The 14664-nt window shown below is 50.3% G+C and overlaps 1 protein-coding gene across 3 annotated transcripts in view; it reads right to left on the bottom strand.

Moving 5' to 3' along the window:
- The window catches only part of cfap69 (cilia and flagella associated protein 69), a 224067-nt gene extending 223234 nt beyond the window's left edge, over positions 1–833 (bottom strand). For all 3 annotated transcript variants that reach the window (XM_085987885.1, XM_085987888.1, XM_085987886.1), the window contains exon 1: positions 601–833. In XM_085987885.1, coding sequence (XP_085844011.1) covers positions 601–669 — 69 coding nt within the window. In that variant the 5' untranslated portion in view covers positions 670–833. The remainder of the gene's footprint in view (positions 1–600) is intronic.
- Between the last annotated feature and the right edge of the window lie 13831 nt (positions 834–14664).

Raw genomic sequence — 14664 nt, 5'->3', positions numbered from 1 at the left:
AAAAAGAGTGAAAGAATAATAACAGAAAGACTCAAGCTATCCTATACAGCATGGCTCCTGACACCCATGCACTAACTACTGACAGGAGCAGAGCACAATTGCAACAAAGCTCAGACTATAACCAGAATTATAGAACACACCATTGGTATCTCTCTTCAAGCATTGTTGCACATGACTGGACCCCTCTCCCCTAGAGTTTCCTGACTAACTGGCAGCTACTGCATGCTCCACAACTTTGCTGTGGAAAAAGTGGCTTTTCCCAGTCAATAATCCCCATACCTGTAGCAAGTTGGTGAGTAATCTGCTCACTCTGCTGCTTTCTCATTGGCGAGTTCACTGTGCTGCAAATACTTCCCACATTGCAACCCACTGACCTTTTGGGGTAAATCAGGATGGAAGATTACTCCTCAGAGCCTCTAGTATTACACATTTTACCCACGACTAGAGCAGGAATTCACAGGCTTACATCAAATGTTACAGTCCCATTTATACATGTTAGAAATGGGTGAAGGTGTCGATAGAAAACCTGTATAGATTTTTTTTAAAGGCTCAGAGAGCCATTGAACAGACTGAGTGGGTGGGTGCTGTTTCCTGACTTACCTGTGTGAGTCCCAGCTCACTGTCCCTGATGATGTGCCTCACCACGGGGATGCTCTTACTAACATTCATTTTAAAAGTTTATTTCTCGCCTTCGTCCTTCACAGATCGCGTTTCACAGCCGCAGTCCCCCACCCCGGGCCGGGCAACGCCACCTCATCGCTGGCGGTGGTGACACTGAGCAGGAGACCTCGGGGCCTTGCTGTCGGGCGGCTCGGGGCTCGGCTTTTCTCTCTCTCTCTGTGACGAGCGAGTTCTCCACTGTTTGTTGCCGGGACTTGGTCGCCTCTTGTTGCCATGGGATTGTATCTCGTTGCCACGGAAAGAACGCCATTTCGAGAAAACGCGCTACGGCGGCCGAAGAGGTTGCTGTCCCACAATCCTACCACAGGCGGCGCTGCAGACTCACCATTTCACAAATCAAATCAAATCAAAAAATCAAATCAACTTTTATTGTCATTGTTAGTGCACAAGTGCACTAACAAGTGCAGTACAACGAAATGTAGGCTTGCGGCTCCCGAGAGTGTACATTTGGATTAAGACATTTAAACATTCAACATACATTTGGCTTGTAGTATATTAACATAAATATAACCATATAAAGTGCATTGGCAGATGTGCAGGCTTTAGAGTTTATTTGTGGAGTTCAGTACGATGACAGCCCTGGGAAAGAAGCTGTTCCTAAATCTGGTCGTACGGGTGCGAATGCATCTGTAGCGTCTCCCAGATGGCAGGAGGGCGAACAGACTGTGGCTGGGGTGGGTAGGGTCTTTGATGATGGACCGTGACCTCCGTAGACAGCGTTTCTGGTATATGTGCTCTATGGTCGGTAGCCGGGTGCCGGTAATGCGCTGGGCAGTTTTGACTACCCGCTGCAGGGCTTTCCGGTCATAGTGGCTACAGCTGCCATACCATACTGTGATACAGTTTGTCAGGATGCTCTCTATAGTGCAGCGGTAGAAGTTAGAGAGGATCAGGGGTGACAGATTACATCCCTTCAGCCTCCTTAGGAAATATAGGCGCTGCTGGGCCTTCTTCACCAGAGAGGAGGTGTTGAGGGACCAGGAGAGGTCTTCCGTGATGTGGACTCCGAGGAACTTAAAGCTGTCCACCCTTTCCACCACAGCCCCATTGATGTGGGTGGGGGTGTGACTTCCGCCTTTGGACTTCCTGAAGTCCACGATGATTTCTTTTGTTTTCTTGGTGTTAAGGGCCAGGTTGTTATCAGCGCACCACTTCACGAGATGCTGGACCTCCTCCCTGTAGGCTGACTCATCGTTGTTGGCGATCTGGCCTACTACCGTGGTGTCATCCGCAAACTTGATGATGGTGTTGGAACCATTAACAGCCACACAGTCGTGGGTGAAGAGGGAGTAGAGGAGGGGGCGCAGCACACATCCTTGTGGGGCCCCCGTGTTCAGGGTCAGGGGGGGGAGGTGTGGTTACCTAATTTGACAGACTGGGGTCTGTTTGTTAGGAAGTCCAGGGTCCAGTTGCAGAGGGAAGTGTTCAGGCCAAGAGTTTGGAGTTTGGTGGCCAGCTTGTTGGGGACGATAGTGTTGAATGCTGAGCTGTAGTCTATGAACAGCATTCTGATGTAGGTCTCCTTACCATCTAGGTGATTCAGTGCCGAGTGTAGAGCAGTTGTGATTGCATCCTCCGTTGATCTGTTTGCATGATAGGCAAACTGGTGTTGGTCAAGAGAGGCAGGAACACTGGCTTTGATGTGGGCTAAGACCAGTCTCTCGAAACACTTCATTATGATGGGTGTGAGTGCGACAGGTCGATAGTTGTTCAGGCACGTCACAGCCGTTTGTTTTGGCACAGGAATAATGGTAGCGGTCTTGAAGCATGTAGGGACTACTGCCTGGGCCAATGACAGATTGAAGATGGCGGTGAAGACATCAGCCAGCTGATCAGCACATTCCTTGAGTACCCGTCCAGGGATGCTATCCGGTCCAGCAGCCTTACGTGTGTTCACTCCACGTAGAACACCCCTTACGTCGGAGGTCGACAGAGTGAGCACCTGGTCTTCCGGGGGTGGCAAGGCTTTGGTAGCCGGCTCCCTGTTGTCCCTGTCGAAGCGAGCATAGAAGTTGTTAAGCTCCTCCGGAAGGGAGGCATCGCTAACCGGGGGACTGGTGTTTTTGCCCTTGTAGTCGGTGATGGACTGGGTGCCTTGCCACATGCGCCGGGGGTCCGACTTGTTGCGGAAGTGATCCTCTATCCGCAGTGTCTGTTTCCTTTTGGCAGTTCTGATACCCTTTTTTAGGTTAGTCCTAGCTGCACTGTAAGCCGCCGCGTCGCCAGATTTAAATGCTGCGTCGCGTGCTTTCAACAGCGCGCGGACTTCTCCGTTCATCCAGGGTTTCTGGTTGGGGTATGTCCTGATATTTTTATGGGTCGTGACGACCTCGACGCAGCTGTTGATGTAGAATAGCACTGTGGATGCGTATTCCTCGATGTCATTATGGGCAAACATGCCCCAATCAGTGCGTTCGAAGCAGTCCTGAAGCTCCGATACTGCCCCCTCTGGCCATACTTTCACTGCTCTCACTGATGTTCTCCCTCTTTTGATGAGCGGTTTGTATGCCGGGGCTAGAAACAGGGAGAGGTGGTCAGACTTCCCAAGGTGGGGGCAGGGAATGGCCTTATAAGCGTCTACAATGCTCGTGTAGACTTGATCCAGTGTGTTCTCCCCTCTTGTGGGACAGGAGACATTCTGGTGGAATTTCGGTAGTACAGTTTTTAGGTTTATGTGATTGAAGTCCCCCGCGAAAATAAAAGCTCCGTCTGGGTGCGCAGTTTGTTGTTCGCTGATGGCCCTGTAGAGGTCCTTCAGTGCTAGTTTGGCATTAGCGTGTGGTGGGATATAGACCGCAGTGATGATAACAGCCGTGAATTCCCGAGGCAGGTAGAAGGGTCTGCACCTTACCATGAGGAATTCCAAATCAGCCGAGCAGGATCTATCAATTATATCAGCGTTAGTGCACCAGGCATTGTTAGTGTAAATGCACAAACCACCTCCCTTGCTCTTACCGGAGTCTGCAGTTCTGTTGGCGCGGAAGACCGTGCGTCCTTCTAGTTGGATGGTGGTGTCAGGGATGCCGTTGTTCAGCCAGGTCTCTGTGAAGATCATGGCGCAGCATTCCTTTGTCCTTTTCTGTGTGGAGAGATCCAGTTTGATCTCATCCATTTTGTTCTCCAGTGACCTGACGTTGGCCAGGAAAATACTTGGGAGGGAGGGTTTGTGTGGGGCTCTCTTCAGCCTGTTTTGGATACCTGCCCTCTTACCCAGCTTCTGCTTGCATTCCCTGCGCGGTCTGCGCTGACTTCTGGCTGGGGAAGGACGCCACGCTGGTCCCGGGGGTCGGGCGATGTCGGGAGGCAGATCGATGTCGCCGAGTGTAAGCCGCACGCAGTCGGCCCCGATGTCTAGGAGCGTCTGCCGGCTGTACAGTAGGTCAGCCTTTAATTCCCGAATCAGCAGAGTCCAGAAGAGACTCAGAAGGAGGGTGAAAACGCTCAGTCTCAGGAGAGACAAAGCCGCTGTGTCCGTGCGCACCGCCATCTTGAAACAAGTGCCATCAAGAACAACTTGCGGTTTTCACGTTCTCAGACAAAATTTGACACCGAGCCACATAAAGAGATATTTACCCCCCCCAATCAAAGAAATAGAAAATTAAAAAGCATCCAGCCTGTGCTTTGCACCATTAGCAATCGTCAATCTTCAGATAATGAAGCAGTCCATGGCTGCATGCAGCAAGGCCTGGGTAACATCAAGGCTTGGGCTGATAAGTGGCAGGTAACATTCAAGCCACACAAGTGCCAGGCAATGACTATCTCCAACAAGCGAGAGTCCAACCACCGCCCCTTGACATTCAACAGCTTTACCATCGCTGAATCCCCCACCATCAACAGCCTGGGGGTCATCATTGACCAGAAACTCAACTGGACCAGCCACATAAATACAGTGGCTATTAGAGCAGGTGAGAGGCTGGATATTCTGTGTCAAGTGGCTTATCTCCTGAGTCCCCAAAGCCTCTCCACCACCTGCAAGGCACAAGTCAGAAGTGTGATGGAATACTCTCTACTTGCCTAGATGGGTGCAGCTGCAACTACACTCAAGAAGCTCAATACTATTCAGGACAGAGCAGTCCACTTGATCGGTAGCCCATCCACCACCTTAAACATCCACTCCCTCCATCATTGGCACAACATGGTTGTAGTGTATACTTCCTACAAGATGCACTGCAGCAACTCGCCAAGGCTTCTTCCACAGCATTTCCCAAACCATCTGAGGGACAAGGGCCACAAAAGCATGGGAACACCAATACCTCCAAGTTCCCCTCCAAGTCACACACCATCCTGCCTTGGAAATAGATCACCGTTCCTTCATCGTCACTGGATCAAAATGCTGGAACACCCTCCCTAACAGCATTGTGGGAGCACCTACACCACACAGACTGCAATGGTTTAAGAAAGTGGCTCACCATAATCTTCACAAGAGCAACTAGAGATGGGCAATAAATGCCAGCCTTGCTAGTGACGACCATATCCCAAGAATTAATCTAAAAAAATCTGATTTGTCATTATATTTGCTGCTCAAACAATTTTGTGTCATGAGCAAGGTTCTCCAAAAATCTTCCCAGAGTTGCCCCCATCCAGTTTTAAAGTGAACAGTCCACTTTTTGAGTGTGTTGTCTAAAAGTTTCTAGAATTTATAAACCAGACATCAAAAATCCAGTTTTTAAAATAGAAATTTGTGTTTCCCTTATTTCTCTAAATAATTCTGTGGAGACATTAGTTAGTGAGTTTTAGAGCATCAGGAATGATTTACCTCACCTGGCACTGCCAGAGATAACTGGCCCATGACTCCTGTTTGCCACTCATAGACATCATCAGAACAAATTTCAATGGGATAGATTGAAAAACTGGCCATTAAACTCTTGTTAGCTAATATTTTTATGCTTACTTTGGTGTAGAGAAGCACGGGAGACGGTGGAAGAGCTGGTTTAGATTTCAGTCATGATTTCGGAATTACTCATTCTGAAATGGATGAGGAGCCCAGGAGTGCTGCAGGAAAATGAAGAAGTCGAGGTTGTAATAAAAGGAGATTTTGTGGCCAATTTCCCACCTCAGCCCCAGTCCAGGGATGCTGAGACCAATTGTAACATCCCACCACCAACATAGCATCGAGATCAGGTACTCAGCACAGATTAGGGAACAGACATGGAGCCTTCCAGGTTTGTGTGCCTCAGCTACTTCTTGCCTTAACCAGCTGAGCCATTGAACCATGGTTATTTTTAAATCTGTCTTTTAGCATCTTGGGGTTGAAAATCCACGGCAGTTTTGCCGGGATTGTGCTGGTTGGTCCACTCCAGCACTCACTCTGCTGGAGCTTGCAGGGTCAGTGGGAGGGCACCTCATTTGCATAGGGCTAGGAGGTGCCCACTAGCCCTATACTGCTGGAAATTCCAGTGCCTACCAACTACCCTTGGTCTGTTCCTTCCCTCGCTTCAGAATGTTATCCAGTGGGGGTGTGTGGATTGGATAATGTTTTTCAAGTTGTACAATTACTGTAAAATAAATTAAATTGGTTGTGAATATCCATGGATTGAGAGCAGCCATCTATCACAACATTATTGTGAGTGCTGTAGGAATTAACGAATTCCTACGAATAACGGAGATCGACACAAGAGAACAATCAAACAGGTCTTTACTCAACGGAGATGCCACGAGGACTGCCTGGGCAGTCCCGTGGTTTGCGAAGTGACGTCATCGCGTTTGCCCACGTTTTCCCGCGCTCTTAAAGGGGCCACGCCCTGTACATGCAAACTCTATATATAAAACACAGTAATGTCTAACACAATGGTACAGGTTTAGGCTGGTGTTAGAACATCGTTAAAGAGAATTATATACAGTTAGCCAGAGTCATTCAGTGGTTCTGCCACATGCGCCCCCCCCAGAATTCGCTTTAACGGACAAAGTCAGACGGTGAGGGGGTCTGACGAGTCTGTCAGAACGACTCCTGTACTCTCGAGGCGGAGGCTGCAGGGCAGCTGGCGGTCTGGTGGGCGGTCGCACTTGGTCTGCCGTAACGACGATGGGTGGCCGACCCCGTCTCGGCGGTTGTGCTGTCTCGACGGCGCGGTCGAGGTCCAAATGTGCTGGCTTTAAGCGGTCGACCGAAATGTGGTCCGGTTTACCACCGACATCTACCGTGAAGGTTTTGTCCCCTGCTTCCAACATGCGGAAGGGACCAGTATATGGGGCCTTGAGCGGATCCCTATGTGCATCATGGCGAATAAAAACGTATTCAGCCTTGTGAAGCTCCGTGGGAATGTGTGACCTCTGCAGCCCGTGGTGCAAAGTGGGCACCAGTGCGAAACATCTGTCCGCCTCCTGGTGACTAGCAAACTGGGCAGACGCGGACCAGGGCTCCGTTGATGTTGGTAGGAAGTCCCCTGGGACTCGCAGCGGCTGACCATACACGAGTTCCGCTGATGAAGAGTGAAGGTCTTCTTTGGGGGCCGTGCGAAGGCCCAACAGGACCCACGGTAGCTTGTCTGCCCATCCTGCGTCCTGGAGGCTGGCCCTCAGGGCGGCTTTCATTGAGCGGTGGAAGCGTTCACAGAGGCCATTCGCCTGTGGGTGGTAGGCTGTGGTGCGGTGTAATTTGACACCGAGTCCTTGTGCCACCGCATTCCAGAGTTCGGAGGAAAACTGCGGTCCCCTGTCCGACGAAATGTCTGCGGGCACTCCGAAACGGGCCATCCAGAAGGAAATGAATGCCCTGGCCACGTCCGCCAAAGTAGTGGATGACAGGGGGACCGCCTCTGGCCATCTGGTGGTGCGGTCAACCATGGTCAGGATGTGTGAAAAACCATGGGAGGGCGGGAGTGGTCCTACCAGGTCCACGTTGACATGGTCAAAACGTCGCTCCGGAACTGCGAAGGTGGCCAACGGAGCTTTGATGTGGCGCTGTACCTTGGCCTTTTGGCAGACCACGCAGGTGTTGGCCCAGTCGCAGACATCTTTATGCATGCCATGCCATACAAATTTCGCTGACATCAGTTTCTGAGAGGCCTTCAGTCCAGGGTGTGACAACCCAAGTATGGCGTCGAACACTTTGCGGCGCCAGACGACCGGCAAGACAGGGCAAGGATCCTGTACGGAGACGTCACACAACAGCGTGGTACCTGCCGAATGGAACTTGACGTCGGCCAACTGGAGGCCAGTGATGGCCGTTCTGTAAGCTTGGACTTCCGGGTCTGAGGCTTGGTCCGCTGCCATGAGGGCGTAGTTGATGCCCAAATGAACCGTATTGACGAACGCGCGGGAGAGGCAGTCTGCCACCAGGTTGTCCTTACTGGCCACATGCCGTATATCCATGGTGAATTCGGATATGTAGGTCAGTTGACGCTGCTGTCGGGCTGACCACGGTTCGGCGGTCTTGGACATTGCAAAGGTCAGAGGCTTATGGTCCACAAAGGCGGTGAAAGGACGTCCTTCCAGAAGGAACCGAAAATGGCGGATGGCCAGAAAAAGGGCGAGCAACTTCCGGTCGAACGTGCTGTATGCTCTCTCGTTCTGCCTCAGTTGACGGCTGAAGAATGCCAACGGCTGCCACGTCCCATTCACCCACTGCTGTTGCATGGCACCGACTGCGTAGTCCGACGCGTCAGTGGTGAGAGCGATGGTGGCTCCTGGCAGCGGGTACGCCAGCATAGTCGCGTTGGCTAAGGCGCTTTTGGTGTCGGCGAATGCTCGGGCCATGTCATCCGTCCAGTCTACTGGGTTCTTGCCAGTCTTGCCCTTGAGGGCCTCGTACAGGGGCTGCATGAGTAGTGCCGCCTTAGGCACAAAACGGTGGTAAAAGTTTACCATGCCTAGGAATTCCTGCAGGGCCTTTATGTTCTGCAGGCGTGGAAAGGATGTCACCACCTCTACCTTCGAAGGTAAAGGAACCGCTCCCTCTGAGGTGATGCGATGCCCCAGGAAGTCAATTTGGTGCAGGCCAAACTGACACTTGGCCGGGTTGATAATCAGGCCATGTTGGCTGAGGCGTCGAAAAAGGGTGCGTAGGTGACAGGTATGTTCTTCCTTAGTAGGACTGGCAATTAGAATGTCATCCAGGTAGATGAAGAGGAACTTGAGGTCCCGCAGCACGGAGTCAATCAGGCGTTGGAAAGCCTGGGCGGCGTTCTTTAACCCAAACGGTATTCGTAAAAACTCGAAGAGGCCGAATGGGGTGATGACTGCAGTCTTCTGGACGTCTTGTGGATAAACTGAGACCTGGTGGTAGCGCCGCACGAGGTCGACTTTAGAGAACACGGTGTTCCCTGCCAAATGGGCAGAGAAATCCTGGATATGGGGGATCGGGTACCGATCGGGAGTGGTGGCATCGTTTAGGCGTCGATAGTCGCCGCATGGCCGCCATCCACCGCCAGGCTTCAGGACGATATGGAGGGGTGAAGACCAGGGACTCTTCGACCGGCGAATAATCCCTAACCGTTCCATGGTTGCGAATTCTGCCTTTACGACCGCCAGCTTGCCAGGTTCCAGGCGCCAGGCCCGCGCGTAGACCGGGGGGCCGTTGGTGGTGATGTGGTGTTCCACACCATGTTTCGTGGCTGTGGAGGAGAACATGGGTCTTGTCAGGTCGGGGAATTCGCCGAGCAGGCGAGCGAACTCATCAGGAGTCGGGAACGCACAGGAGATGGTGCGTGACGTACTGTTACTGCGGTAACACGGAAGAGAATTAAAAGTTGCTGCGTTGATCAGCCGCCGGTTCCTGACGTCGACCAAGAGACTGTTGGCGCTCAGGAAATCCGCGCCGAGGAGGGGCTGAGAAACTTTGGCCGTAACAAAATCCCAGTGAAAACGTTGCCCCCCGAGGCACACCTCCACTCGCCGTCTGACGAAGGTCCGAATTGCTCCGCCATTGGCCGCTTCAAGGGTGGGGCCGTGATTCCCCATCTGCACATCGAGGGTGGACGCGGGTAAAATGCTGCACTGCGCTCCAGTGTCACACAGAAAATGATGACCAGAGAGAGTATCGGTGATGAACAGCAATTTTCCCGCGTTGCCGATCGCCATCGTGGCCGCGGGGTGCCCGTTAGACCCGTTCCTCGGTGGTCGCAGTGTCAGTTGTTGCTTTTTTTGGGGAAAACTGCAGGGAGGGTGGCAACGCATCGCCTTCGCGCTGAACTGCGCGTGGTAGAAACACAGTCCAGCAGGCTGACGAGCTGGGGCGGCGTCTGCGGGGGATGGGTGCCTCGTGGCGGCGCAGTACTGCCGAGTCACAGTGAAAATTTTGTCAGCCTCCGCAGCGAGTGTTGCGCAGTCTTCAACTTCAGATCTGGCCAGGGCAGCTTGTACCTGTTCAGGCAGTTGGCTGAGGGAAAGCTCGCGTAATAGGAAACATTCCCGTTCTGAGCCCAGGAGTGTGAGCATTTGGCTCATCAACTCTGAAGGCTTGGAGTCCCCGAGCCCGGGCATAGCGAGTAATCGACAGCCGCGCTCCAATTTCATGAGCCCGAAAACCTGCAGTAACCGCGCTTTGAGGGTTTCATACTTGCGCTCCGTTGGGGGGTTTTCGAGGAGGCTGACAACCCGAGAGGCGGTAGAGCTGTTGAGTGCGGAGACCACATAAAGATACTTGGTCTGATCCGCATCGATGTTCCTCAGAGCGAACTGGGCCTCGACCTGAATAAACCACGAGGGCGCTTGCTGCTCCCAGAACTGCGGTAGCTTCAGCGAAACAGCGTTTGCTTCCCTGCTGTGCTCTTCTTTTGTGAAAACGTTCACAAAAACGGGGTCACCAATGTAGGAATTGATGAATTCCAACGAATAACGGAGATCGACACAAGAGAACAATCAAACAGGTCTTTACTCAACGGAGATGCCACGAGGACTGCCTGGGCAGTCTCGTGGTTTGCGAAGTGACATCATCGCGTTTGCCCGCGCTCTTAAAGGGGCCACGCCCCCATACATGCAAACTCTATATACAAAACACAGTAATGCCTAACACAATGGTATAGGTTTAGGCTGGTGTTAGAACATCGTTAAAGAGAATTATATACAGTTAGCCAGAGTCATTCAGTGGTTCTGCCACAGTGCCTTGAATTTAGCATTTATGTGTGATCTGATTTCTCTGCACTATTTATTACTAGCTAGTACTTGTGATTCCTAAAGGAGGTAACTGTGTGTGCTTAAATCTGGTAATGTAATAGTGTTTGCCTTATCTATATCTGGCAAACTATTGTTGGGGGTCACCTAAGTGCCATTTGATCATCAATGTTTCTTCTCTCGGGTGATTCCTATCATTTTAACTAATTCCAACTTTTAATGCATCAGGACCTCAAGGATGATGATGACCATTATGATTCTGAATTGATGCCTCATGATGAGAGGAAAGTTCAGTTGGATCTGTCTTTTTTTAGCATTTCCAAAAATGCATGTGCTTCAACAGTTCAACTAGTGTTACTTGTTTGCTGATCTCATATTGTGACGTTTATTTCTCATGTTTATGTTAGTTTGCTTCTCTGCTCTTGGTCTTTTGAAGCATTTAACTTTATCTAAATCTTGACAGGGAAACAGTTGCGTTCTGACAAAGGGTCTACATCCAAAATATTAACCTGTTTTTTCTTTTTACAAATGTGATGGACCTGATGTGTATTTCAGCATTTTCTGTTTTTATTAAGGAAATGGTTTGAACATAACATAAACATAAGAACATAAGAAGTAGGAGCAGGAGTAGGCCATACGGCCCCTTGGGCCTGCTCCGCCATTCAATAGGATCATGGCTGATCCGAACTTAGACTCACGTCCACTTCCCTGCCCTCTCCCCGTAACCCCTTATTCCCTTATCAGCTAGGAAATTGTCTATCTCCGTTTTAAATTTATTTAATGTCGCAGCTTCCACAACTCTCTGAGGCAGCAAATTCCATAGATTTACTACCCTCTGAGTGAAGAAGTTTCTCCTCATCTCAGTTTTGAAAGGGCAGCCCCTTATTCTAAGATTATGCCCCCTAGTTGGAGAGGCAAGGATTAATCGGGGATAGTCAGCATGGCTTTGTCAAGGGTAAATCATCTCTGACAAATCTGATTGAATTTTTCGAGGGGGTGGCTAGGGGGGTGGATGAGGGAAATGCTGTGGATGTGGTTTACATGGACTTCAGTAAAGCTTTTGACAAAGTCCCGCATAGGAGACTGGTCAAGAAGGTAAGAGCCCATGGGATCCAGGGTGCCTTGGCGCGTTGGATCCTAAACTGGCTGAGTGGCAGGAGGCAGAGGGTGATGGTCGAAGGATGCTTTTGTGACTGGAAGCCTGTGTCCAGTGGGGTACCTCAGGGATCGGTGCTGGGTCCCTTGTTGTTTGTGATCTACATAAATGATTTGGATGAGAATGTAAAAAGTATGATCAGTAAGTTCGCAGATGACACGAAAATTGGTGGGGTGGTAAATTGCGAGGAGGAAAGCCTCAGGCTACAGGACGATATAAACGGGTTGGTCAGATGGGCGGAAAAGTGGCAAATGGAATTTAACCCTGAAAAGTGCGAGGTGATGCATTTTGGACGGACAAATAAGGCAAGGGAATACACAATGAGTGGTAGGACCCTAGGAAGTACAGAGGGTCAGAGGGACCTCGGTGTACATGTACATAGATCTCTGAAGGCAGCGGAACAGGTAGATAAGGTGGTTAAAAAGGCATATGGGATACTTGCCTTCATTAGCCGAGGCATAGAATATAAGAGCAGGGAGGTTATGATGGAGCTGTACAAAGCGCTGGTGAGGCCACAGCTGGAGTATTGTGTGCAGTTCTGGTCGCCTCACTATAGGAAGGATGTGATTGCTTTGGAGAGGGTGCAGAGAAGATTCACCAGGATGTTACCTGGGATGGAGCGCCTCAGCTATGAGGAAAGACTAAACAGGCTGGAGTTGTTTTCCTTGGAGCAAAGAAGGCTGAGGGGGGACCTGATTGAGGTGTACAAAATGATGAGGGGCATAGATAGGGTAAGGGGCAGGAGATTTAGAGGGGATTTGAGGAGGAACTTTTTCACCCAGAGGGTGGTTGGAATCTGGAACTCACTGCCTGAAAGGGTGGTAGAGGCAGGAACCCTCACAACATTCAAGAAGCATTTGGATGAGCACTTGAAATGCCATTGCATACAAGGCTATGGACCAAATGCTGGAAAATGGGATTAGACTGGACAGGGATGGATGGGCGGCGCAGACACGATGGGCCGAAGGGCCTCTTTCTGTGCTGTAAAACTCTATGACTCTATGACTCTATGAGTTCTAGTCTCACTCATCAGTGGAAACATCCTCACCGCATCCACCCGATCAAGCCCCCTCACAATCTTATATGTTTCGATAAGATCACCTCTCATTCTTCTGAATTCCAATGAGTAGAGGCCCAACCTACTCAACCTTTCCTCATAAGTCAACCCCCTCATCTTCGGAATCAACCGAGTGAACCTTCTCTGAACTGCCTCGAGAGCAAGTTTATCTTTTCTTAAATATGGAAACCAAAACTGCACGCAGTATTCCAGGTGTGGCCTTACCAATACCCTGTATAACTGCAGCAAGACTTCCCTGCTTTTATACTCCATCCCCCTTGCAATAAAAGCCAAGATTCCATTGGCCTTCCTGATCACCTGCTGTACCTGCATACTAACCTTCTGTGTTTCATGCACCAGGACCCCCAGATCCCTTTGTACTGTAACACTTTGCAGTTTCTCTCCATTTAGATAATAACTTGCTCTTTGATTTTTTCTGCCAAAGTGCATAACCTCACACTTTCCAACATTATATTCCATCTGCCAAATTTTTGCCCACTCACCCAGCCTGTCTATGTCCTTTTGCAGGTTTTTTATGTCCTCCTCACTCACTGCTTCCCCTCCTATCTTTGTATCGTCGGCAAACTTGGATACGTTGCACTCGGTCCCTTCCTCCAAATCGTTAATATAGATTGTAAAGAGTTGGGGTTCCAGCACTGACCCCTGCAGAACACCACTAGTTTGCTGTTCTGATAGGCCTTGTCTGGGGGGTCTGTGCCAAAGGGACAACAGCATTGGTACACAATTTACCTGACTGCCTTGTTGGTCATCACTAAAACATTAAAACATTCAAATAATTGGTTCTCCCCGAGTAAAGAATGGCACAGTGATTATGATCCTAGGCCTTTTCTTCCAATCACCTGTGGTCTACATCTCCCTGCAATAAATTACAATGCAGTACAGGTAGACTATCCTTTATCCGAAAACCTCGGGACCAGCCGTGTTTCGGTTTTCGGAAAATTTCGGATTTCGGAAGGTATTTTATAAGACTGGGAAATTTGTTGGGGGTGGGTCGGTGGGGGGTCGGCGGGGGGGTCGGCGGGGGTCGGGGTCGGCGGGGGGTCGGCGGGGGTCGGCGGGGGGGTCGGCGGGGGTCCGCGGGGGGGTCGGCAGGAGTCGGGTCGGCGGGGGGGGTCGGCGGGGGTCCGCGGGGGGGTCGGCGGGGGTCCGCGGGGGGGTCGTCGGCGGGGGTCGGGGTCGTGCGCACGACTTACGCTGACCCTCTGCTCAGCGTAACTTGTGCGCCACTCTGGTCATGTCATGCGCACGACTTACGCTGAACGAAAAAACCTTCGGTTTTTAGAGGGTTTCGGTTTTCGGAAGTTCGGATAAAAGGTAGTCTACCTGTATCTACTATTTTCAAACCCTATTGAATAAGTTATTAGCTGATAGATTAATGTTACTTTGTTGTGCTCAAGACCCTGGTAAAACAATAATTTAATAAATAAACAAGGCTTGCAGCTTTATGCTGCTTTCCATTGTCAACTTTAAACCACAAAATCTGTTCCAAAATCTACTGTGTTAGTTGCCATTCAATCACATGATGCTTGACCCTCAACTGATTTGGTTCTACTGATTAAATCAACTATCGTTACTTATGTGCCTCACCTGCCTTTAGCTTACAGGATATTCATCCTGTATAGAATCCAGCTTATGCATTTATATTGCCAGTTTCCCACAAACTGCAACTCTGCCATCAGCAACAAACCAGCATTGTAAA

Source organism: Somniosus microcephalus, chromosome 5 (assembly GCF_052327205.1).
Source record: "Somniosus microcephalus isolate GS21.2 chromosome 5, FLI_Smic_1.0, whole genome shotgun sequence".
NCBI classification, from domain to species: Eukaryota; Metazoa; Chordata; class Chondrichthyes; order Squaliformes; family Somniosidae; genus Somniosus; species Somniosus microcephalus.
This window is presented reverse-complemented; position numbering and strand designations above follow the sequence as displayed.